Here is a 26,795-nt window from a genome sequence, read left to right as displayed (position 1 = left end):
AATCTCCTAATTTTGATTTTTAATCTCATAATTTCCTTTTTTTTTTACCTCATAATTCCGACTTTAAAAAAAATCACATTTATGACTTTTTATCCCATAATTTTGTTTTATTATTCCTACAATCTAGATTCATAATCTCCTAATTTGCATTTTTAATCTCATAATTTCAAATTATTTGTTTTACCTCATAATCCCATCAATCCATCCATTTTCTACCGTTTCATTTCTCATATTTTCGATTTTAACTCATAATTCCACCTTTTTTTAATCATAATTATGACTTTTTATCCCATACATTTGTTTTATTATTCCTACACTCTAGATTCTTAATCTCCTAATTTAGATTTTTAATCTCATAACTTTGAATTATTTTTTTACCTCATAATTTTGACTTTATCTCATGATTCCGACTTTTTAAAATCATAATTATGACTTTTTATCCCATAATTTTGTTTTGTTATTCCTACAATCTAGATTCTTAATCTCCTAATTTTGATTTTTAATCTCATCATTTCGAGTTATATTTTTTTTACCTCATAATTTCGATTTATCATTGATATATCATTTTGCGGTGGAAAAGGGCTTGCATAAAAACGTATTAAAATGACAAGATGGTTTTAATAAACTACTAAAAAACACTACATTCCATTTAACTTTAAATAAAAAAAATAAAAAAAAGTAATTTGGATTCATGTCTAATGAGTGCCATGTGTTGGTTTAGCGCAGGGGTCGGCAACCCAAAATGTTGAAGGAGCCATATTGGACCAAAAATACAAAAACAAATCTGTCTGGAGCCGCAAAAAATTAGAAGCCATATTACATACAGATAGTGTGTCATGAGATATAAATTGAAATAAGATGACTTAAAGGAAACTAAATGACCTCAAATGTAGCTACACATGAGGCATAATGATGCAATATGTACATATAGCTAGCCTAAATAGCATGTTAGCATCGATTAGCTTGCAGTCATGCAGTGACCAAATGTGTCTGATTAGCACTCCACACAAGTCAATAACATCAACAAAACTCACCTTTGTGCATTCATGCACAACGTAAAAAGCAGTGTTGGGACTAACGCGTTACAAAGTAACGCGTTACTGTAACGCCGTTAGTTTCGGCGGTAACTAGTAATCTAACGCGTTATTTTTTTATATTCAGTAACACAGTTACCGTTACTACATGATGCGTTACTGCGTTATTTTACGTTACTTTTTATGTAGTATAAAGTGTGTTTTATCGGAGCTGTGTCATCGTTCTGATTCTTCTTGTGTCACAAGCCGGAGAAGAGAGAGAGACACGCGCTCTGTGTGTGAGTGTGGGTGTGGGTGTTAGTGTGAGGAGGGAGGGAGGGGCGTGTCTGATCATGGCGGAGCCAGAAGTCGAGTTTGCTAACATGGAGATATTTTCACTACTTTTCTTTTGTCGAGCACAAAGAAAATAACATTTTAGTTAAATGTAAATTGTGCTTTGGATCAAAGATCCCATCTACTGCCCAAAACAGCAATTCAAATCTGCTGAAACAAGCTACATAGCAACATGCTTCGACGAAGCTAGTAAAGAGAGACAGAGACTCTGATGCCACTTTACCTGCAGCACCACCATTTCAGGATTAACTCTGCCTCTGCTCATTCACCGCTGAAGGTACACACACTCTGTCAATCAATGTTCCCTCTAATTTTTCATGTGTGTGAGCAAACGCAAAAACTCCCTGAGCATTGAGTGGAGCCCATGTGAGCAACATCACATGTGCACACTGTGGCTACACCAGCAGCACACCTGTCCCAAACATGACTAAATAACAAGTTAAATCTCCATCCATCCATCCATTTTCTACCGCTTGTCCCTTTCGGAGTCGCTGGAGCCTATCTCAGCTGCATTCGGGCAGAAGGCTGGGTACACCCTGGACAAGTCCCCACCCATCGCAGGGCCAACACAGATAGACAGACAACATTCTCTTATTATTATAATCAAATGACAGCAGTCATTTCCATTTCTAATATAAGTGTTTAGGCCCACTTATAATGACAATAACAAAAAATATTGTTTTTCATGAACTGTGTACTTGTATTGTTTGTCTGGGTGGAGGTCCTGCTTTGGAAATAGTTTGTACTCCTTTCAGACATTGCATTTAGTTCCCATTAAAACATTCACATGTTGCACAATGAGATGTAAGCAGGGGATCATGTGTACATTCCTGCAACTTCCTGTTTGTAAAAAATATATTTTTATTAGTATGTATTTAATATATTAACAGCATTTAATGATTAATATTTATAAATTAAGATTCCTAATAAATGACACTAGAATAGGCACACATTTGATTGGTAAATCATAGAGTAACGACCTGGAATGACACTTTATGTGTGGTGTTGGGAGTTGTCCGACTTTTTGTGTGGCTGTAAACGCATCACTGGTTAAGTGCCATATGTGCATGTGTTGGCGCAAGTGAGAAAGAGCGAGCGGCTGCTGCTGATATAACAGTGATGTGTTTATGGCCGACAATAAAGAGTTTTGCTCAGTAAAGTGATGGTTGGAATTCATGTCCTCAAAGCGTCTCGACAGACGTATTATTATATTTGAACAATAATGACGAAAATGGTTTTCTCTGTCGTGTCCGTGTCGTGTCAAAAATTGTTATGCGCTTATTTTTTTATTTGATTTTGTGCGTGGCATAGATTTGCCGTGCGCAGAGGACGCTTGAGCAGTGCGCAATTGCACAGGCGCGCTCCTTAGAGGGAACGTTGCTGTCAATTCTCTTATATACTCTTTCATTTTAGACTTCTAGAGTGTTTGATTATCACATCACTCTAAATGTATAGACTATAAAGTTCACAAACATAAAGAGGGATGCTAGTGGGCCAGGCCAATCTTTCCTTATCTCTAAACTAAAACTGGGGAAATGTGTCGAGTGTTCTGGGCTTCAGACATGATTTTGTGTCAGAATTTCTTGAGGAAAAAATGCCTGGTTAGGCTTTGTGTATGTAGTGTGTGCCTTTCTTGGTTCATCTATGCTGTTATTATGCTGTTTGTTACTTATGTATGTTATGTTGCAGCTATTTAAAATAGTTTTGTCAATTTGTTCTGGCCAGAAACAAATTGGCCTTTGTAACATATCTTTGTCTTTGTGTGTTGTATGTCGACCACATTGCTTAGCAGAGTTCAGTGATACAAATGTATGTCAAGTTGATCAACACATTGTATTATTCTCCAGTGCAATAACAGTACTGAAATAAAGGCTAAAAGGGCATTAATTGGAGCTTTAAAAAAAAGAAGAAAAAAAGAAGTAACTAAATAGTTACTTTTCACAGTAACGCATTACTTTTTGGTGTAAGTAACTGAGTTAGTAACTGAGTTACTTTTGAAATGAAGTAACTAGTAACTATAACTAGTTACTGTTTTTCAGTAACTAACCCAACACTGGTAAAAAGTCTGGTGGACAAAATGAGACAGATAAAGAAGTGGCATAAAACACGTCCTCGAAAGTCGGAGAAAGTTATACATGTAAACAAAGTACGGTGAGTTCAAGGACCACCAAAATTAGTAGGACAAAACAGTGCTCGCCAAATACTCGAATCAGTGAAGCATGTTTAATATAAACAGTGTGCTTTATAACAATTAGGGAGGTTTGTGTCATGTTTGTCCTTCTACAGAAACCATATTAAAACAAAGAAATATTTTTTTTCCCCCTCATCTTTTTCCATTTTTCATACATTTTTGAAAAAGCTCCAGAGAGCCACTAGGGCGGCGCTAGAGCCGCGGGTTGCCGACCCCTGGTTTAGCGGAAGCTCGCTAGCAAAAATGTAATTTCTTAGCTATAGCTGGTTATGATGAGTCATGATGAATTTATTGGAAAAAATGGACACAATATTGTCGAAAGTGCTTACGAGAATAGCTTCCTGGTCCAGAAGGCGACCCCGGGCCAAAGCTCCCTAAGCAGCACAGCTCTGGACAGATTCCACTTGATGTCCGCCAAAAGTTCCGAGGCCTCCCGGTCCAGCCGGTCCGAGTAAGGCAGCAGCCCGTTGTAGAGCAGCTCCCGCTGAGGGACCAGCACGGGCCGACACGCCGTCGAGTGGGCACCACCTACGGTCATATCTGACTGCTTGCCGCCTAAAGAAGCCCGGAGAGAAGATGGGGCTGATTATGTGCTGTCATGGAAGTGCTTTGGTGAGTTTAATCTGCTGCTGAGTCCAGACAGCCACGCCGGGGCGGAAGGCGGCTAATCAAGCGGGGATCAGGGGAAGTGAGGGGGAAAGTGTGTCACGGATAATTGAGTTGAGCAAAGCCGGGTGAGGCGATGCGAGCCACGGGCATGCTGGAGGCCACCGACCCGCAGTGTCAGGTGCTGCTGCGTCATCTCTGCCTACGTCATTACGTACGACGTGACCACGCCTAAAAAGTTCGACTAATACAGTGGTGTCCAAAGTGCGGCCCAGGGGCTATTTGCGTTCCGCAGTTAATTTTTTCAACAAAAAAAATGTATATTGGTATGAATTAAGGACCTACTTAAGGTTCCAATTACTTCACATCAAATATTTCACTTTGAAATATTTTTGGGAGGAAATATTGCATATCATACTTTCTTTTTGGCCCAGCAGTTACTTTTTTTCTAAACATAATATTTAAAAAAATAAAAAATAAAGATTAAAAAAGTGGAATCAAAGAGCAAAAAATAGAAATTTTATGAGGTAAAAGTTGCAATATTGACTAAAAACACAAAGCTGCCCTGCAGGCTGTTTTAGTCTTTAAAAAAATAATGAATTAAAATTAATATTGGTATGAATTAAGGACCTATTTAAGGCTCCAATTACTTCACATCAAATATTTCACTTTGAAATATTTTTTGGGGAAAATATTGCATATCACTTTCTTTTTGGCCCCGCAGTTAATTTTTTCTAAAAATATTATTTAAAAAAAAAAAAAAAACATTAAAAAGTGGAATCAAAGAGCAGTAAATTGAAATTTTATGAGGTAAAAGTTGCAATATTGACCAAAAACACAAAGCTGCCGTGCAGGCTGTTTTAGTCTTTAAAAAAATAATGAATTAAAATCAATATTTAAAAAAATAAAAAATAAACATTAAAAAAGTGGAATCAAAGAGCAAAAAATAGAAATTTTATGAGGTAAAAGTTGCAATATTGACTAAAAACACAAAGCTGCCCTGCAGGCTGTTTTAGTCTTTAAAAAAATAATGAATTAAAATTAATATTGGTATGAATTAAGGACCTATTTAAGGCTCACATTACTTCACATCAAATATTTCACTTTGAAATATTTTTGGGAGGAAATATTGCATATCATACTTTCTTTTTGGCCCGGCAGTTAATTTTTTTCTAAAAATATGTAAAAAAAACCAAAAAAAAACATTAAAAAGCAGAATCAAAGAGCAGTAAATTGAAATTTTATGAGGTAAAAGTTGCAATATTGACCAAAAACACAAAGCTGCCGTGCAGGCTGTTTTAGTCTTTAAAACAATAAAAAATAATTCATATTGGTATGAATTAAGGACCAATTTAAGACTCCAATTACTTCACATCAAATATTTCACTTAGAAATATTTTTGGGGGAAATTATTGCATATCACTTTCTTTTTGGCCCCGCAGTTAATTTTTTCTAAAAATATTATCCATCCATCCATCCATTTTCTACCGCTTATTCCCTTTTGGGGTCGCGGGGGGCGCTGGAGCCTATCTCAGCTACAATCGGGCGGAAGGCGGGGTACACCCTGGACAAGTCGCCACCTCATCGCAGGGCCAACACAGATAGACAGACAACATTCACACTCACATTCACACACTAGGGCCAATTTTTAGTGTTGCCAATCAACCTATCCCCAGGTGCATGTCTTATTTAAAAAAAAACAACAACATTAAAAAGTGGAATCAAAGAGCAGTAAATTGAAATTTTATGAGGTAAAAGTTGCAATATTGACCAAAAACACAAAGCTGCCGTGCAGGCTGTTTTAGTCTTTAAAAAAATAATGAATTAAAATCAATATTTAAAAAAAATAAAAAATAAACATTAAAAAAGTGGAATCAAAGAGCAAAAAATTGAAATTTTATGAGGTAAAAGTTGCAATATTGACTAAAAACACAAAGCTGCCCTGCAGGCTGTTTTAGTCTTTAAAAAAATAATGAATTAAAATTAATATTGGTATGAATTAAGGACCTATTTAAGGCTCCAATCACTTCACATCAAATATTTCACTTTGAAATATTTTTTGGGGAAAATATTGCATATCACTTTCTTTTCGGCCCCACAGTTAATTTTTTCTAAAAATATTATTAAAAAAACAAAAAAAAAAAATACATTAAAAAGTGGAATCAAAGAGCAGTAAATTGAAATTTTATGAGGTTAAAGTTGCAATATTGACCAAAAACACAAAGCTGCTGTGCAGGCTGTTTTAGTCTTTAAAAAAATAATGAATTAAAATCAATATTGGTATGAATTAAGGACCAATTTGAGGCTCCAATTACTTCACATCAAATATTTCACTTTGAAATATTTTTGGGGAGAAAATATTGCATATCATACTTTCTTTTTGGCCCCGCAGTTAATTTTTTTTCTATAGATGTTATTTAAAAAAAAAAAAAAAAAAACATTAAAAAGTGGAATCAAAGAGCCAACAAATGACATTTTATGAGGAAAAAGTTGCAATATTGACTAAAAACACAAAGCTGCCATACAGGCTGTTTTATTATTAAAACAAAAAAAAAGAATACAAATCAATATTGGTATAATTTAAGGACCTATTTAAGGCTCCAATTACTTCCAGCAAATATTCCACTTTGAAATATTTTTTGGAGAAAATATTGCATATCATACGTTCTTTTTTTCATAGAAAAGAAATAGCATGAAACAAAGACAGAAACAACAAAAACATAAAACATATAAAGGGATAGATTTGTTATGAACACGCCTGTTACTACATTATATATAGACTTGCAGTGTGTATATTAAACGTTGATGGAGGGTTTTGAAGTTGTTTGAGGGCTTTGAGGGCTACAACTGTGACTCATATTAGCTGCATTTGCAAGTGTTTATCATCTTTAAAATCATAAAAAAAGACGTGTGTTCTTGTCTCTTAAACTGATTGTGAATCATAGACAAAATTCCCCAAAAAGTGCAGTTCCCCTTTAAATCGAAAAATTACAACAACAATAATAAACACTGTTAAATATGTAACAGCCATATTTTCGTACAGGCAGAATTTTTGACACAGTAAGTTATGCATTTACAAAAATATATTATTTGTATTATTATATTCTTTCATGGGAATAGAACAAGAGTAAACATGTAAGGAAAAAGGGCAAAAAATCTAATGACAAAAACCTTAAATGTTTAAACAAATAATTAATATTATATAGGGTGATTAAAAAAATCATACGGCGAAATTATCACTCGATAGTTCGAAAATGAAACACAACAGAAAACCTAGCTTGAACACGTGTTGCACATAATTTATTGTACCGTATTGTTCGGACTATAAGGCGCACTTAAAATCCTTTAATTTTCTCAAAAATGGACGGTGCGCCTTATAACCCGGTGCGCCTAATGAACGGAATAATTCTGGTTGTGCTTACCGACCTCGAAGCTATTTTATTTGGTACATGGTGTAATGATAAGTGTGACCAGTAGATGGTAGTCACACATAATATATACGTGTAGACTGCAATATGACGCCAGTAAACAACACCAAAACTTTAAATGTTCCATTGAAAATTAAGAACATTACACACGGCACTCAAAAATGTGTCAAAATGTTTTAGTACGACTTTGAAGCCGCACCGCTTGATGGATTGTCGGCCCATTACGGCTACCGTAGTCAGAGATACAAGTATTACTATGGTGCGTGTATAAGGACTGCAAAATGGCACCCATTATTTTAATTTGAGAATCGATATCAGAGCATAAAGCTCTAGGATCGATATTTATGGATGTTTATCCTGGAGTCGGCATTATCAATATTTGTATCGATACCAAAAAAAACCTTGCTTGTAAATGTCAGAATAATTGTATCTAAGTTATCACAAAACTTTGTGTTTCCATGAGTTCCCGGCGAGAGGACAAAAGCTGTCTTTGATCCCACCAAGCAAAAAGCTTCTAAAACTCCACTGTGTAGGATGGGAAGCGACATGAATGTGGCGGTTTCTTTGATGTATTGTAATCCACAGGAAGATTTTGTCTTGACCCCCGATCCACAAAGCGGAGAGGAAGCAGGGCCTGACTCCCCTCCAGGCACCTTTTCTTTGAACTGTTTTGTGACCAAAGGCAGCGGCTGTTTACGACCCCCTTCCTTTAGAAACAGTTGTTGCCATGTAATCAGGGAAAGGAGGCGTACAATCTTTCATCAGAGCGTGGTGGGAGACTGTGCAAGAGTACAGCCCAGACGTTTCTCCTCAATTGAGCCAAATTTAATTCTGTATCTGTTTGATTCCTTGCTTCTTTGTCTGTTTAATAGATGTCATCAGTGTTTGAACCTGACAGTAAACATTCTGATATCCAGAGTAGAAAATGCTGCAGTATTCTGGACTACAAATCCCAGAAGGCCGAGTGTGCGTGTTAGCAGGCTAATCCCTAGAATATTAGGATCATGGACTGCAAACTGGATTACGGTCAATCTGCTGTTCTACTGACCTGGAACTGACTGTGATTGGGTAAACCAATCTACCCATCTATCTATACAAAACTAAGCATCCATTAACTGATTGTTTTGAATCCCTGAGGTCCTTTCAGATCGAAGCGCTGCTGAGAGTCCAACGCATCAAAACAATCACAAAGCTCAGGAATGTGTTTTCAAACTTCTCGAAGCATTTTTAGATAATTTCTGTGTTCATAGCTTTGTCGGGCTGCCATTATCCAGCCCTTTTCACTGGTAATCTGAAAAGTAGATCTATACTGCATCTATCGCCTCAACCTTCTCCTTTCTCGAGTTCCTTATAGTGCCTTCTGGCTAAATCCTTTTACCTTAAGCCCGCATAATTCTCTGAACACAACACGCTTAGAACCGCGCATGCAGTCTGGTCTTGTGGAGGATTTTAGAGTTCTGCATGATTGCAGATTGAAAAACTTATTCGGGTGTTACCATTTAGTGGTCAATTGTACGGAATATGTACTTCACTGTGCAACCTACTAATAAAAGTCTCAATCAATCAATCAAAAATGCAACAACGCGGCCCCTTTGTGTTGTGTACTCCGGAACTTGGGAAGACGTTCTCGGACAAGGGCGTCCAACTAATTTTCATCGTGGGCCACGTCACAGATACCAAAGCCCTTGGAGGGCAGCTTCATGTTAACATTACACAGTTTCCATTTCATTGGATTATTATCGTTGTTTACCGACAAAGTAATTATTTCGAAAATCCTCGAAAAAATTGTCGCACAGCAGCTAAATGAACACTTAGTGTCTAACAATCTCTGTGAACCTTTTCAATCCGGTTTCAGGGCAAATCACTCTACGGAGACAGCCCTCGCAAAAATGACTAATGATCTACTGCTGACGATGGATTCTGATGCGTCATCTATGTTGCTGCTTCTTGATCTTAGCGCTGCTTTCGATACCGTCGATCATAATATTTTATTAGAGCGTATCAAAACACGTATTGGTATGTCAGACTTAGCCTTGTCGTGGTTTAACTCTTATCTTACTGACAGGATGCAATGCGTCTCCCATAATAATGTGACCTCTGACTATGTTAAGGTAACGTGCGGAGTTCCTCAGGGTTCGGTTCTTGGCCCTGCACTCTTTAGTATTTACATGCTGCCGCTAGGCGACATCATACGCAAATACGGTGTTAGCTTTCATTGCTATGCTGATGACACCCAACTCTACATGCCCCTAAAGCGGACCAACACGCCGGATTGTAGTCAGCTGGAGGCGTGTCTTAATGAAATTAAACATTGGATGTCCGCTAACTTCTTGCAACTCAACGCCAAGAAAACGGAAATGCTGATTATCGGTCCTGCTAAACACCGACATTTATTTAATAATACCACCTTAACATTTGACAACCAAACAATTACACAAGGCGAATCAGTAAAGAATCTGGGTATTATCTTCGACCCAACTCTCTCGTTTGAATCACACATTAAGAGTGTTACTAAAACGGCCTTCTTTCATCTCCGTAATATCGCTAAAATTCGTTCTATTTTATCCACTAGCGACGCTGAGATCATTATTCATGCGTTCGTTACGTCTCGTCTCGACTACTGTAACGTATTATTTTCGGGTCTCCCTATGTCTAGCATTAAAAAATTACAGTTGGTACAAAATGCGGCTGCTAGACTTTTGACAAGAACAAGAAAGTTTGATCATATTACGCCTATACTGGCTCACCTGCACTGGCTTCCTGTGCACTTAAGAAGTGACTTTAAGGTTTTACTACTTACGTATAAAATACTACACGGTCTAGCTCCGTCCTATCTTGTCGATTGTATTGTACCATATGTCCCGGCAAGAAATCTGCGTTCAAAGAACTCCGGCTTATTAGTGATTCCCAGAGCCCAAAAAAAGTCTGCGGGCTATAGAGCGTTTTCTATTCGGGCTCCAGTACTATGGAATGCCCTCCCGGTAACAATTAGAGATGCTACCTCAGTAGAAGCATTTAAGTCCCATCTTAAAACTCATTTGTATACTCTAGCCTTTAAATAGCCCCCCTGTTGGACCAGTTGATCTGCCGTTTCTTTTCTTTTCTCCTCTGCTCCCCTTTTCCTTGAGGGGGGGGGGGGCACAGGTCCGGTGGCCATGGATGAAGTGCTGGCTGCCCAGAGTCGGGACCCGGGGTGGACCGCTCGCCTGTACATCGGCTGGGAACATCTCTACGCTGCTGACCCGTCTCCGCTCGGGATGGTGTCCTGCTGGCCCCACTATGGACTGGACTCTTACTATTATGTTGGATCCACTATGGACTGGACTCTCACAATATTATGTCAGACCCACTCGACATCCATTGCTTTCGGTCTCCCCTAGAGGGGGGGGGTTACCCACATATGCGGTCCTCTCCAAGGTTTCTCATAGTCATTCACATCGACGTCCCACTGGGGTGAGTTTTTCCTTGCCCGTATGTGGGCTTTGTACCGAGGATGTCGTTGTGGCTTGTGCAGCCCTTTGAGACACTTGTGATTTAGGGCTATATAAATAAAGATTGATTGATTGAGATTGATTGAAAACCTGCTTTATGAATCAATAGTCAAAGTGACAACTTAATTTCAGCTAGTGTAGAATTTTTGGATAGGATAGGATAGGTTTTTATTGTCATTGCAACAAGTACAATGAAACTATGTTTTCAGCACAAACCCGTTCAAGATTAGACAAACAAACAGAGTACAGGGATACAGAACAGGAACGCTGATGGGTCGGCACGAGGCGCCCCGTAAAAGGTGGGGAAAAAGGTAAAACGCTGGGGGAAGAAGATGAGTAAAAAAATACAATCTAGACTGGGCTCCTAAGGGGGCCCAGTCTGGAGTGGGAAAAAACCTCCATGCCATGCACACATAAGCATGTTACATAAAATCACGACAACACGCAACAGAGGGGAGGGAGTTGGGACCCTGGAGGTCGACTGCTGCTATGAAGCGCTGCCAGCCGTTCATCACCCCAAAGGGGAATCAAGCGGTGGGGAAGGCGTAGGGTGGGAGAGGGTGTGTGTGTGTGTGTGTGTGTGTGTATATGCCCATTGTCTTGGGTTTGTTAATGTAGCGTCCATAGGCCTGGGGCTGTTCTGCATGCAAGCAAAAGTTGGACTCCAGGTGTCATTGAGGAGGGAGGGAGGTCAAAAGCGTCCATGATTGAGGTGTCCTCGGGGATGTTTTCAGAACAGCCTGCTCCTGCGTCAAGGCCATTTGAGGGAGTCAAATCGTAGATTAGGATTTTTGTTTTTCTGCAAGCAGACATTACAATGGCTTGTCTGTTCTATTCGTCCATGCTGGCCCTCATGTTCAATTTTTCTCTTTCAACCAGCTTTTCCATGATGTGATCCATCTTGCGATTCAGTTCAGAAATCGCCCCAGGCTGTGATCCCACATCACGGCCCAAACTTTCCATTGCGACGAACAGCCTTTGGGCCCCTTGAGTGGCTGCCATCGTCTTACGAATTTGACGATACACCAGAGCAATGCCCAGCTCAATCAGCAGGGGACCCGCGATCACGGTTCCAAATAGGTAGATGTCTTCCACGTCCTCGATGGAAAGGACTGAGAGGCACATGATTCTCCATTTATCCCAGGAATCGCTCACGTACCCCTCAGCAATGGTTCCATCAGGGCAGCCAGGCTCCCCAGAACCTCTTTTCCGCGTCGAAAAGATTTTGTCAATTGAGTCGAGAGTCCAGCTGATCATTTCCATGTCTGATGTTTAAATTTGGAGGACAGCGCAAAGAAAGAGGCTTCAAAAAAGTGTAGACAAGACAAAACAAAGAGAGCAAGCAGGGAGAAGAAGGGAGCGAAAAAAAATGCGACCGCCCTAAACCAGAGGCAAGACAGAAAGACCATTTCATTAGAAAAGGGTTTGAATGAAACAAACGCAAGGAATACAGTAGGAACGGGATTCCGTAGGCACTATTTGTCACGGTTTACCTGACACATGAAACGTGACGAATTGCAGCAGTGCCCTATCCACTTTAGCCGCCATTCCAATTTTGACCACAGCGTCAGTTGCTAGGTAGAGTGGCACTTTCCCTCATTTTCAGCAGACTGCATTGCAAAATGATTAACCCCTCCTCTTCCTCTCATGCGAGATCCACCCAGGAATGGGGCCGTATAAATCCATTTCCTACTGTAGCTTGTGCATCAAATACTATTGAGTTAAGAGCTGCATTTGCATGCCTTGATACTTTTTTTCGGTCAAAATTTAGATACATTAATCAATAAAGATGAAATAAAGTTGATGCACATTCTTTCCAGGCCACAAAGAATAATGGGGCGGGCCAGATGTGGGCCCCCGGGTCTTGAGTTTTACACACGTGCTCTAGGAGGTCTTGGGTTTTGTTGGGCTTCGTTTGCGCTAAACTCAGACTGTACGAATGCTGTTTTGGACTGTGTGTGTGTGTGTGTGTGTGTGTTCCAATATTAGGCTACAGTACAAGAATCCAAAGTGTCTTGCTAACATGAACTTCCGTTTCCGGTATGTGCTGCGCATGTCAAATCAAAGTATTACAATTTAAGGTGTGATCCATGAAAAGCACGCCATAACCATTTTTTTAAGGTCCATGTACACAGTAACATTCTAATGCAAATTATGATCAGATTGTATACATTTTGCCCACGTGGCTAGGGAGTGTGTGGCACACTCACTAGCTCTACTGACACTGCACTGATACTGAATGGCTGCTTCATAATGCTCATCCGCCATCTACTGGATTAGAAAAGTCCCTACATGTGACCTGCAAATAAGACGAATAGTTCGCATATATAAATTGTTTTTATTTCTAAATGAATAGCTGCGCTAAAGGAATATGAAACGCACAACTCTGATCAAGGAGCCAAATAGTTAACAGAAAAATAAGAACAATTGCATTATTTGGTTGGCGCCATAAGGTCGAAATGATCCCAGACACTTAGTGATACATGGGCTCCATCTAGTGGTATGCCAAATAATCACTTAATGAAATATTCAGGCACAGTGTTACTGTTCAAACAGTGTGTCATGTTACAGTGGCCAGCAATATTAAATATACTTGTTAAAATAACCCTCTGCCTTGTTTTAAGGATTACTTATGCCTACTTTGCTACTGTATTTTAATGCTGGTCATTATGGTGGCACTTGGAGACCCAAGTGTTTTTCTGAGGTGGTGGTTGGTTTAGCATAGGGGTCGGCAACCCAAAACGTTGAAAGAGCCATATTGGACCAAAAATACAAAAAACAAATCTGTCTGGAGCCGCAAAAAATTAAAAGCCGTATATGAGTCTTATAATGATGGCAACACATGGCGTAAGTGTCTATATTAGCTGTAATAGCCTACTATCAAAATGACTATGTGTCGCAGGCTGAAGCAAATGTTCGTTGACAGAAATGTTGAAATGTAATATTTATTCTACACATTTTTACAACATTAGAAACCATTAGTAAATCAGAGGCTACTCAGAAGGTGAGATAACTCCTGGAAATTACTGGCTTTTAATGGCCAAAAGTATAAGTTAGAGATGTCCGATAATGGCTTTTTTGCCGATATCCGATATTGTCCAACACTTAATTACCGATTCCGATATCAACCGATACCGATATATACAGTCGTGGAATTAACACATTATTATGCATAATTTTGTTGTGATACCCCGCTGGATGCATTAAACAATGCAACAAGGTTTTCCAAAATAAATCAACTCAAGTTATGGAAAAAAAATGCCAACATGGCACTGCCATATTTATTATTGAAGTCACAAAGTGCATTATTTTTTTTAACATGCCTCAAAACAGCAGCTGGGAATTTGGGACATGCTCTCCCTGAGAGAGCATGAGGAGGTTGAGGTGGGCGGGGGGGTGGGTGTATATTGTAGCGTCCCGGAAGAGTTAGTGCTGCAAGGGGTTCTGGGTATTTGTTCTGTTGTGTTTATGTTGTGTTACGCTGCGGATGTTCTCCCAAAATGTGTTTGTCATTCTTGTTTGGTGTGGGTTCACAGTGTGGCGCATATTTGTAACAGTGTTAAAGTTGTTTATACGGCCACCCTCAGTGTGACCTGTATGGCTGTTGACCAAGGATGCGTTGCATTCACTTGTGTGTGTGTGTTCTGTACTTCTCCCTACGTCCGTGTACCACTACGTACAGCGGCGTTTTAAAAAGTCATAAATTTTACTTTTTGAAACCGATACCGATTATTTCCGATATTACATTTTAAAGCATTTATGTCCGATAATATCGGGCTGCCGATATTATCGGACATCTCTAATTTATTACCATCTTTGGCAAGCTAGGTAATGTTTGCTGTGGTCCGGAACAACATACCATACAAACAAAGTCCAGAAATGCAGCCAATACATACAGATAATGTGTCATGAGACATGCAAAACTAAATTATATACAAAGAGGATAAAAGTAAAGGAAATTAAATGAGTTCAAATATACCTACAAATGAGGCATGATGATGCAATTTGTACATACAGCTAGCCGAAATAGCATGTTAGCATAGATTAGCTTGCAGTCATGCAGTAACCAAATATGCCTGATTAGCACTTCATCAAGTCAATAACAACAACAAAGTGCACCTTTGTGCATTCACGCACAGTATAAAACGTTTGGTGGACAAAATGAGACAAAGAAGGAGTGGAAGATTTTACATGTAAACAAATTGTTGCGTTTGTTTGTATTCCCCCCCCCCCCCCCCCCCCCCAACTTTTTCCATTTTCAATCCTTTTTTAAAAATGCTCTCGGGAGCCACTTGGGTGGCACTAAAGGCTCGAGAGCCGCGAGTTGCTGACCCTGGGTTTAGCATACAGTGATGTACATCGAGTTGCTGACAAAATGTATTAAAGTGTTGCCCTACATTCTTTCATTTTGTCAGCGTGCGGCTCCCAGTGGAACACTTTTGGACACCCTGGACTCCAGCCTTACTGCTAATTGACTGAATAATTGATTAGGAGTGTGTAAATAAATACTACGTCGTCAAAATGTAAATAAAGCATTTATCGGAATTGTGTGTGCAGTGTGTGTGTGTGTGTGTGTGTGTGTGTGTGTGTGTGTGTGTGTGTGTGTTGGCATGGGCACAACTGCATTCAAGCATGTGTGCGCACATCTGTGCACTGATGGAAGAAATTATTCAGGATGATGATGCATCTTTGACTCAGCAGGGGAGCGAGAAAGGAAAAGACGAGATGATCCCCATGGAAGTGGATGTTTTTTTCTAATCCATACATGATCATTTTTACCAACAATTTCGCCAGTGATGTCATTTTTTTGGGGGGGGATATCGGAAAAAAGTGCCGACAGGATGCGAGTTATGTGTATTGATGTCCAAGTAGAACATTCCCAGACACTTTCCTTCTGCCCCGCTCTCTCTCTCTAAACCGGGGTTGTTCAACTCAAATATGTTCTCACTTCTCTATTTTTCTTATTATTCTTATGCGAGGCTGTGTATATCCTGAAACTTTCACCAAATTGCTAAAACTCAGAAATCAATTCACAACTTAAATCTAAGACCCCGACGTACTGCAAAAAAAGACAAAAGATTGTAAATACCGCAGAAAAACACTCCTCAAAGATCCTCTATTATACAGAAGTATTTTGCTGTTTTTAACTACCGACTGTCAAAAAAGTCAAATGAGTCAAAGATCCTCTATGTGACAGTACCTCACTGCATATCTACGGCTTTTCACACACACAAGTGAATACAAAGCATACTTGGCCAACAGCCATACAGGTCACACTGAGGGAGGCCGTATAAACAACTTTAACAATGTTACAAATATGCGCCACACTGTGAACCCACACCAAACAAGAATGACAAACACATTGCGGGAGAACATCCGCACCGTAACACAACAGAACAAATACACAACTCCTTGCAGCACTAACTCTTCCGGGACGCTACAATATACATGCCCACCTCAACCTCCTCATGCTCTCTCAGGGAGAGCATGTCCCAAATTCCAAGCTGCTGTTTTGACGCATTTAAAAAAAAGAATGCACTTAGTGACTTCAATAATAAATATGGCAGTGCCATGTTGGCATTTTTTTCCATAACTTGAGTTGATTTATTTTGGAAAACCTTGTTACATTGTTTAATGCATCCAGCGGGGCATCACAACAAAATTAGGCTTAATAATGTGTTAATTCCACGACTGTATATATCGGTATCGGTTGATATCGGAATCGGTAATTAAGAGTTGGACAATATCGGAATATCGGATATCGGCAAAAAAGCCATTATCGGACATCTCTAGTTACTACTTGGTATCGGATCGATACCGACATTTGTGGTATCATCCAAAACTAATGTAAATCATTAGTTAAGCATCCCATCTTGTCCTTAATAATTTTGACAAAATAATAGCATGGAAAATGACACAATATGTTACTGCATATGTCAGCAGACTAATTGAGAGTCTTTGTTTGCTTCCTACTACTAAAAGAAAAGTTGGGGCGGTATAGCTCGGTTGGTAGAGCGGCCGGGCCAGCAACTTGAGGGTTCCAGGTTCTAACCCCGCTTCCGCCATCCTAGTCACTGCTGTTGTGTCCTTGGGCAAGACACTTTACCCACCTGCTCCCAGTGCCACCCACACTGGTTTAAATGTAACTTAGATATGAGATCATTATTCATGCGTTCGTTACGTCTCGTCTCGACTACTGTAACGTATTATTTTGGGGTCTCCCTATGTCTAGCATTAAAAGACTACAATTGGTACAAAATGCGGCTGCTAGACTTTTGACAAGAACAAGAAAGTTTGATCATATTACGCCTATACTGGCTCACCTGCACTGGCTTCCTGTGCACTTAAGATGTGACTTTAAGGTTTTACTACTTACGTATAAAATACTACACGGTCTAGCTCAGTCCTATCTTGTTGATTGCATTGTACCATATGTCCCGGCAAGAAATCTGCTTTCAAAGAACTCCGGCTTATTAGTGATTCCCAGAGCCCAAAAAAAGTCTGCGGGCTATAGAGCGTTTTCTATTGGGGCTCCAGTACTATGGAATGCCCTCCCGGTAACAATTAGAGATGCTACCTCAGTAGAAGCATTTAAGTCCCATCTTAAAACTCATTTGTATACTCTAGCCTTTAAATAGCCCCCCTGTTAGACCAGTTGATCTGCCGTTTCTTTTCTTTTCTCCTCTGCTCCCCTATTCCTTGTGGAGGGGGGTGGGGGGGGGGGGCACAGGTACGGTGCTGGCTGTCCAGAGTCGGGACCCGGGGTGGACCGCTCGCCTGTGCATCGGCTGGGAACATCTCTGCGCTGCTGACCCGTCTCCACTCGGGATGGTGTCCTGCTGGCCCCACTATGGACTGGACTCTTACTATTATGTTGGATCCACTATGGACTGGACTCTCACAATATTATGTCAGACCCACTCGACACCCATTGCTTTCGGTCTCCCCTAGAGGGGGGGGGGTTACCCACATATGCGGTCCTCTCCAAGGTTTCTCATAGTCATTCACATCGACGTCCCACTGGGGTGAGTTTTTCCTTGCCCTTATGTGGGCTCTGTACCGAGGATGTCGTTGTGGCTTGTGCAGCCCTTTGAGACACTTGTGATTTAGGGCTATATAAATAAACATTGATTGATTGATTGATTGATATTGGGTTTCACTATGTAAAGCGCTTTGAGTCACTACAGAAAAGCGCTATATAAATATAATTCACTTCACTTCACTTCAAAAGTTGTCTTGTATGTTCACTATTTTATTTGAAGGATACAATTGCAATAAGAAACATGTTTAATGTACTCGAAGATTTTTGTTCAAATATAGCCAATAATGCCATTTTTTGTGGTGCCCTACATTTAGAAAAGTATCGAAATAGGTTTAGAAAATTTTGGTATGAGAACAATCCTAGTCCCAACTGACATAAATTCCACCAACTGCTGTGATTCATGGGCCAATTTTGTCTGAGGGGCCGCCGTCTGATTAGCTTTGCAGTAAAAACAACATCCATCCAGCTGTGTTTCTGGTGGGACTACACCCCCCCGTGGAAATCTCTCTCTTGCTCACCCACTGTAGCACCGTGACAACTTTCTGCTCAACTCTCAGAGCTTGTTCTCCTCTTTCCGTGGACACTCCGACTCCCCGTGGCAGCCAGACGCTGGAGGTGAGGGGGACGCTAGGAAACGAAGAGAAGACATTGTGACAGGGCGCTTTAAACGTGAGGAAGGATGAGTTGGCTGACCGTGCTCCTGTGTGCAGCAGCTGCAGGTACACACACACACACACACACACACACACACACACACAATGTAAGTAGGTCGATACACACACACACTCTCCTCCTGTGCAGGTGTGTGCGGCGCAGGGCTCGCCAACGTGACATCAGCAGTGTGTCGTCACCCGTGTGAAGACGCGGTGCAGATGTTCGCCGAGATCCACGACATGCGTCTCATCACCGGGAACCTTCTAGAAGATCTGGACAGAGTGGTGAGACAAAATACTGTTTATTTGTACAAAGTAAAGTTAAAGTAGCAATGATTGTCTCACACACACACACTAGGTGTGGTGAAATTTGTCCTCTGCATTTGACCCATCACCCTTGATCACACCCTGGGAGGTGAGGGGAGCAATGAGCAGTAGCGGTGGCCACGCTCGGGAATAATTTTTGGTGATTCAACCCCCAATTCCAACCCTTGATGCTGAGTGCCAAGCAGGGAGGTAATGGGTCCCATTTTTATAGTTTTTTGGTATGACTCGGCCAGGGTTTGAACTCACGACCTACCGATCTCGGGGCGGACACTCTAACCCAGGGGTGTGAAACTCAAATACAGAGTGGGCCAAAATTTAATACTGAACAAAGCCGCGGGCCAAGGTTGAACAAATTAACCTTTAACGTACTCTACGAGCTATCGTCACGTCCGCTTTTCATCCATTCTAACATCGTTCAGACCCAGTCACAAGATATGTGCGGCTCCTGTACGCACACACGAGCGAATGCAACGCATACTTCATCAACAACGGTACAGGTTACACTGAGGGTGCCAGTGTAAAAAACTTTAACACTGTTAGAAATATACGCCACACTGTGAATCTACACCAAACAAGATAGACAAACACATTTCGGGAGAACATCCGCACCGTAACACAATGGCCTAGTGCATGGGTGTCAAGCTACGGCCCGCGGGCCAATTTTGGCCCGCCGTGTAATTTCACTTGGCCCTTGAGGCGATATCAAATTAACACTAAAGCTGGCCCGCCGATCCTCCAGCCAGCCAGCCAGACAGCCAGCCAGCCAAGTCACATAACATGTGCAGCTTCTGCACGCACACACATTGGAATGCAACGCATACTTCTTCAACAGCGATACAGGTTACACTGAGGGTAGCCGAATAAAAAACTTTAACACTGTTAGAAATATACGCCACACTGTGAATCCACACCAAACCAGAACCCTTTGCAGCACTAACTCTTCCGGGACACTACAAGGTGTGTGTGTGTGGGGGGGGATTTGGTGGTAGCGGGGGCGTATTTTGTAGCGTCCCGGAAGAGTTAGTGCTGCAAAGGATTCTGGGTATTTGTTCTGTTGTGTTTATTAAAGTTAAAGTTAAAGTACCAATGATTGCCACACACACACTAGGTGTGGTGAAATGTGTCCTCTGCATTTGACCCATTCCCTTGATCACCCCCTGGGAGGTGAGGGGAGCAGTGGGCAGCAGGGGCGCCGCGCCCGGGAATCATTTTTGGTGATTTAACCCCCAATTCCAACCCTTGATGCTGAGTGCCAAGCAGGGAGGTAATGGGTCCCATTTTTATAGTCTTTGGTATGACTCGGCCGGGGTTTGAACCCACAACCTACCGATCTCAGGGCGGACACTCTAACCACTAGGCCAGGGGTGTCAAACTGGTTTTCATTGAGGGCCACATCGCAGTTATGGTTGCCCTCAGAGGGCCGCTTTTAACAATGAGTAATATAAGAATATACATGTGTATATATTAGAGAAAATGTAATATCGGAAATTATCAGTATCGGTTTCAAAATTAAAAATGTAAAATGTCTGACTTTTTAAAACGTCGCTGTGTACACGGACGTAGGGAGAAGTACAGAGCGCCAATAAACCTTAAAGGCACTGCCTTTGCGTGCCGGCCCAGTCACATAATATCTACGGCTTTTCACACACACAAGTGAGTGCAAAGCATACTTGATAAACAGCCATACAGGTCACACTGAGGGTGGCCGTATAAACAACTTGAACACTGTTACAAACATGCGCCACACTGTGAACCCACACCAAACAAGAATGACAAACACAATTCGGGAGAACATCCGCACCGTAACACAACATAAACACAACAGAACAAATATCCAGAACCCCTTGCAGCACTAACTCTTCCAGGACGCTACAATATACAACCCCCGCCACCCCCCCCCCCCCAACCCTGCCCACCTCAACCTCCTCATGCTCTCTCAGGGAGAGCATGTCCCAAATTCCAAGCTGCTGTTTTGAGGCATGTTAAAAAAAAAAAAGAAGCACTTTGTGACTTCAATAATAAATATGGCAGTGCCATGTTGGCACTTTTTTCCATAACTTGAGTTGATTTATTTTGGAAAACCTTGTTACATTGTTTAATGCATCCAGCGGGGCATCACAACAAAATTAGGCATAATGATGTGTTAATTCCACGACTGTATATATCGTATCGGTTGATATCGGAATCGGTAATTAAGAGTTGGACAATATCGGAATATCGGATATTGGCAAAAAAGCCTTTATCAGACATCTCTAGTGTATATAAATATATGTATATATATATATATATATATATATATATAAAATACATTAACAATAACATTTTTTACATAAGCTGCAAAAAAAATATTTAAATTTTACTTTAAAAACTGGCAGCTCAGTCACCAGAATTTTACAGTTAAAGCAGTGTTTTTTTTAATAGCATACAAAAAAAATAGAATAAATGGAATGGAATGGAGAAACAACGGTAAAATTAGCGGTAAAATTCAAGCAACAGAGCTGCCAGTTTGTTTGTTTTTACTGTAAAACCTTGTTGTTTTAATGTTTTTTTTGTTTGTTTTAGTGTCTTACTGTATATGGAAAAACACAGTACCAAATTGATTTTACGGTAATTTAACTTTAAAATCTATTGTAAATTTTACAGTCTACAATTTGATTGATAATTTGTTTTGAAATCATAAGTCAAGCAGATATTTAAGTACAGTATTTATCTTTATTTTAACAAAAAATATTTTTGGAATACATATAATATATATAATATTTTGATAATATTGAATTGTAAAACATATGCAATTGCATGCAGTACATGATTTTTAATGTCTAAAGGGAAATATATTTAGTAAGAAAAGATTGTGCATTTTAATTAACGCATATTATTTCCAGGCTTTTGCGGGCCACATAAAATAAATTGACACCTGTGCCTTAAAATGTTCCAAATGTTTCAGAGGTGTGATGTATCAGGGTAACAGGACAGAATGAAAAGCCAGGATACACTAAAATTATTATTATTTTTTAAAGAAAATAAACTTAAAATATAGTTAGGATAACAAGTTAAAAAAATAAGTGTAAAATTTCACGAATACATTTATGAATTAAAGCACACAAAATTAATCAAGTACAAACGCAGATTAATCACCCAATTTATTTTGACCACACATGCTCCTCTTCCTTAACTGTGGATGGGTAGTGATCAGGTATACGAGACTCCAGATTTAGCTTAAAAACACACTCCGACTGGACTCTAGAGAACACTGTTACCAAGTTTTGAGCAAATAAACGACGCACATTTAAGTAAAATCTTTACAAAAAATTGTTATGACATTCTGATAATAAAATATGTTTTTTACACATGCATTTAAATGAATGCAAGTAAGCAGTTAACTGCGATTAATCGTGATTAATCAAAAATCAGAAGTGTGATTAATCAGACTAAAAATAATTGTTTAATAAGACAAAAAAAACAATTTCTGAAGGGTTTTAATAATATTTCATGGTCTAATTTTAGGAAGTGGGCAAAGCAACAAATACTACTTTTCCAGTGTTTAAGGTACCGTATTTTCTGGACCATAGGGCTAGGGCTGCAACTAACAACTAATTTGATAATCGATTAATCTGTCGATTATTACTTTGATTAATCGATTAATAATCGGATAAAAGAGACAAACTACATATCTATCCTTTCCGGTATTTTATTGGAAAAAAAACCCCCAGCATACTGGCACCATACTTATTTTGATTATTGTTTTGTCAGCTGTTTGTAAATGTTGCAGTTTATAAATAAAAGTTTATAAATAAAAAATTTAAAAAGTAGCCTCTGCGCATGCGCATAGCATAGATCCAACGAATCGATGAGTAAATTAATCGTCAACTTTTTTATAATCGATTTTAATCGGTTTAATCGATTAGTTGTTCGGATTATAAGGCGCACTGCCTATGAATGGCCTATTTTTGATCGTTTTTCATATATAAGGCGCACCGGATTATAGGGCGCATTGAAGGAGTCATATTATTATTATTTTTTTCTAAATGTAAAAGACTTCCTTGTGGTGTACATAACATGTAATGGTGGTTCTTTGGTCAAAATGTTGCATAGATGATGTTTTACAGATCATCTTCAAGCCGCTTTGTGGGCGGTCTTATTTACGTGGCTCACCTTCGGCGGCGTCTTCTCCCCGTCATCTTTGTTTTAGCGGTGTAGCGTGCAAGGACGGGAGTGGAAGAAGTGTCAAAAGATGGAGCTAACTGTTTTAATGACATTCAGACTTTACTTATATCAACAACGGAGCAGCATCTTCTCATCCGGAAACAACAACAACATGTGTCCTGTGAAAAAACGTCCGGCCGAAACTCTCTAATACCTAAAGTTCCTTGGGTGAATAATGTAAACTCACTACACCGGTATGTTTTAGCATTTTCATGGCGAGTTTACTGACAGATATAAGTTAGAACTTTACACTACTTTATATTAGAAATGGCAACAACAGAGGATGAATGTCCCATTACAAGAAGATAGAGAAAAAGAAGAAGCTTATTGACTATGGCGTCGGCACGGATTACAAAGGCGGACATGAGCAATTTTTCAGGATTTATGCAGATCCCAAATACAGATCAGCAGGTTCCAGAAAGTAAGAAAAGTTGCTTTTGCATAATATTGCGAAACAAAATGCCAGATAATATGTCTTACCCTATACACACAGCATAATAATACTCCTATGTTGAAGCACAGTACAATCCATCAAGCTTACCAAAGTCATACTAAAACATTTTGATAGATTTTTGAGCACAATGTGTAATGTTCTATATTTTCCAATGGAACATATAAAATGTTATTGTTGTTTACTTGACTCATAATGCCATCAAATTGCAGTCTACACGTATCTCTTATGTTTGACTGCCATCTACTGGTCACACTTATCATTTCACCATGTACTAAATAAAATTGCTTCCAGCTTACGATTTTTGAGGAAAAATAATGATTTTAAGTGTGTCTTATAGTCCGCAAAATACGGTAGTTTAAATTGTTTATTAAAAATACAATCAGATCAATGTACAGGACACGTTACTTAATAAAAACATATTTTTTACACTTAATATTTGAAAGTGTATTTTTTTGTTCATTTAATGCAAATGGCACCGATTTGGCGGAAGGACAACAACTCAAGCGACACATATAAAACCTTGGCATCTCTTGGTGTTCTTGTCATCATTTTTTTAGTTCAAACCGCTGCAAAAACTGATGTTTTAGCGTTGAAATGCTGCCTGTTGACATCTTAGTGCAATGCTGCTGCCAAGCTGAGGTTTGTGGAGAAATGGATGCGTCCAAAACAGAGCCAATGGAACATGTATTAACATCCTTCTCCTGGCACCAAAAGCTGCGGTCGTTTCTAAGAGCGGCTGAAAAGAATAACGACAGTGTTGCTTTTCATCACGCAAATCCTCTCTTCAGTGCCGCAGCATAACTCCCAGCTCATAACTGAACAAACAGCAAACTTATATTAAGTCATTTTCATGCCTGGTTGAAACTCGACCTGTTTTGGTCTCCTCAGTTGAAAGAAAACGAAGAGATGCGCTTAACTTTGGCCGCACTTGGCGGAATCGGCAGCGAAAACCAGCTCGGCAGAGACGGCGAGATGTTGTGCGTGCAGGACGGACGGGTGTACGAGCACGGCGAGGACTGGGACGTGGACGGCTGCACATCCTGCGCCTGTCAGGTCCGCCAAGCACAGACACACTCAACCATGTTGGCAGTTTTGATGTCGAAAAGTAGCAGTCAAATGTACAATTTGCACACTCTTAGAGAGGTAAATTGTTTTAAGGCAATACAAAATATTCTAAAAATTACCAAAAAACATGATAAGATTAAAAAAAAAATGTTTTGGGCAAAGATACAATTTAAAAATATATATATGAATACAAATAATAATAATAAAGAATAAATAAATAATATTTGGTTCTAAGTAAAGGCAATAAAATAATATTTACAAAATACAAACAATATGATAAAATAAAATAAATAATTTGGGGCAAGGGCACAAATAATTTTTTTTTTGATAAAAAAAAAAAAAGGAGAAATACAATTTTTGGGGGGTTTTGAGTAGTCGATAAAACTATTTGAAAAATATAATTAAGTTGAAATAAGTAATTGGGTTCTAGTAAAGCAATTACATTTTGTTTAATGAAAAAAATTATACGGTAGAGAAACAAATAAAAAAAAATATTTTAAAAATTACCAAAAAATATAACCTTGAAATAAATAATAAATTGGTCCGAGTAAGTCCAATAGTATTTTTTGGAAATTATTAAAATTAGGGTAATATTATCTTATTTTGCCCCTTGAGTTAAGGCAGACACATTATTTAAAAATTACTAATATTATGAAGTTAGTGATGAATAATTTTAGTAAAGGCAATACAAAAATAATTTTAAAAAATCCAAACAATATGATGAAGTAAAAAAAAAAAATGTTTGAGCAAGGGCAAAAAATATTATTATATATACTTTTTAAATACAAAAATTTAAGTCGAACTAAAAGATAATTGATTTCGAGTAAAAACATTATTTAAAAAATACTAAAAATATGATAAGATTAAAAAAAATGTTTTGGGCAAAGACACAATTTAAAATATATATATATATATATATATATATATATATATATATATATATATATATATATATATATATATATATATATATATATATATATATATATATATGTATATAAATACAAATAATAATAAAGAATAATTGGTTGTGAGTAAAGGCAATAAAATAATATTTGCAAAATACACACAATATGATAAGGTAAAATAAATAATTTGGAGCAAGGGCACAAATTATAAAACATTTTAATACAAAAAAATAATGAAGTAGAAATATATTTTTTTAAATGGTTTCGAGTAGTCAATAAAACACTATTTGAAAAATACAAAAATATAATTAAGTTGAAATAAGTAATTGGGTTCTAGTAAAAGAATTACATGTTTTGATGAAAAAAAATGTATTGAGTAAAGAGATAAATTAAAAAAAAACGATTTTAAAAATTACCAAAAAATATAAGCTTGAACATAATAATTTGGTCCGAGTAAGTCCGATTTGTATTTTTTGGAAATGTTTAAAATAAAGCTAATATCATTGTTTTGCCCCTTGAGTCAAGGCAAACAAAATATTTTAAAATTTCTCATATTATAAAGTTAATGATAAATAATTTTAGTAAAGGCAATACAACAATAATACAAAAAAAATCCTAACAAAATTATGAAGTAAAAAAAAACAGTTTGAGCAAGGGCAAAAATTGTTAATATATATATTTCAAAAAAAATAAAAATAAAGAAGAAATAAAAGATAATTGATTTAGTAAAAGCACTACTTCAAAAATTTAAAAAAATTATCAGGAAATGCAATTTTTTCACGAAAATAATTTATAAAAGGCAGTATTTTTGGAAATTATTTTTTTTATTATTTCCAAAATAATAAAAATATTTTTTTTATAATTAAATTAATTGAAATATTATTAAATAATAAAACTGTATTCTTAAAATTACCCAAAAAATATATTGTTGAAATAGATGATTGTGTCCTGTAAGTCCAATAGTATTTATTAGAAATTATTAAAATAAAAGGTAATATCATATTTTGCCCCTTCTGTGCTAAATCAGATACACTAACGGAAGTCATAGAAACACATCTCT

General features: G+C 38.4%; 2 protein-coding genes and 1 long non-coding RNA gene across 3 annotated transcripts in view; 1 reads left to right on the top strand and 2 right to left on the bottom strand.

The window, feature by feature from the left end:
• LOC133577852 (proteasome activator complex subunit 4B-like) overlaps positions 1 to 4,096 on the bottom strand; it is a 114,630-nt gene extending 110,534 nt beyond the window's left edge. The window contains exon 1 of the mRNA XM_061931927.1: positions 3,888 to 4,096. Coding sequence (XP_061787911.1) covers positions 3,888 to 4,096 — 209 coding nt within the window. The remainder of the gene's footprint in view (positions 1 to 3,887) is intronic.
• Positions 4,077 to 26,795, top strand: part of LOC133577846 (thrombospondin-2-like) — a 61,289-nt gene continuing 38,570 nt past the window's right edge. The window contains exons 1-4 of the mRNA XM_061931915.1: positions 4,077 to 4,170; positions 18,683 to 18,844; positions 18,927 to 19,063; positions 24,651 to 24,815. Of these exons, the coding sequence (XP_061787899.1) occupies positions 18,805 to 18,844; positions 18,927 to 19,063; positions 24,651 to 24,815 (342 nt within the window). The 5' untranslated portion in view covers positions 4,077 to 4,170; positions 18,683 to 18,804. The remainder of the gene's footprint in view (positions 4,171 to 18,682; positions 18,845 to 18,926; positions 19,064 to 24,650; positions 24,816 to 26,795) is intronic.
• The window catches only part of LOC133577853 (uncharacterized), a 54,087-nt gene continuing 46,188 nt past the window's right edge, over positions 18,897 to 26,795 (bottom strand). Inside the window, exon 5 of the long non-coding RNA XR_009811776.2 lies at positions 18,897 to 19,051. This is a non-coding gene — a long non-coding RNA (uncharacterized lncRNA). The remainder of the gene's footprint in view (positions 19,052 to 26,795) is intronic.

Source organism: Nerophis lumbriciformis, linkage group LG39 (genome assembly GCF_033978685.3).
Source record: "Nerophis lumbriciformis linkage group LG39, RoL_Nlum_v2.1, whole genome shotgun sequence".
NCBI lineage: Eukaryota > Metazoa > Chordata > Actinopteri > Syngnathiformes > Syngnathidae > Nerophis > Nerophis lumbriciformis.
Note: the sequence above shows the minus strand (reverse complement) of the source record. Positions and strands in the feature narration are given on the sequence as shown.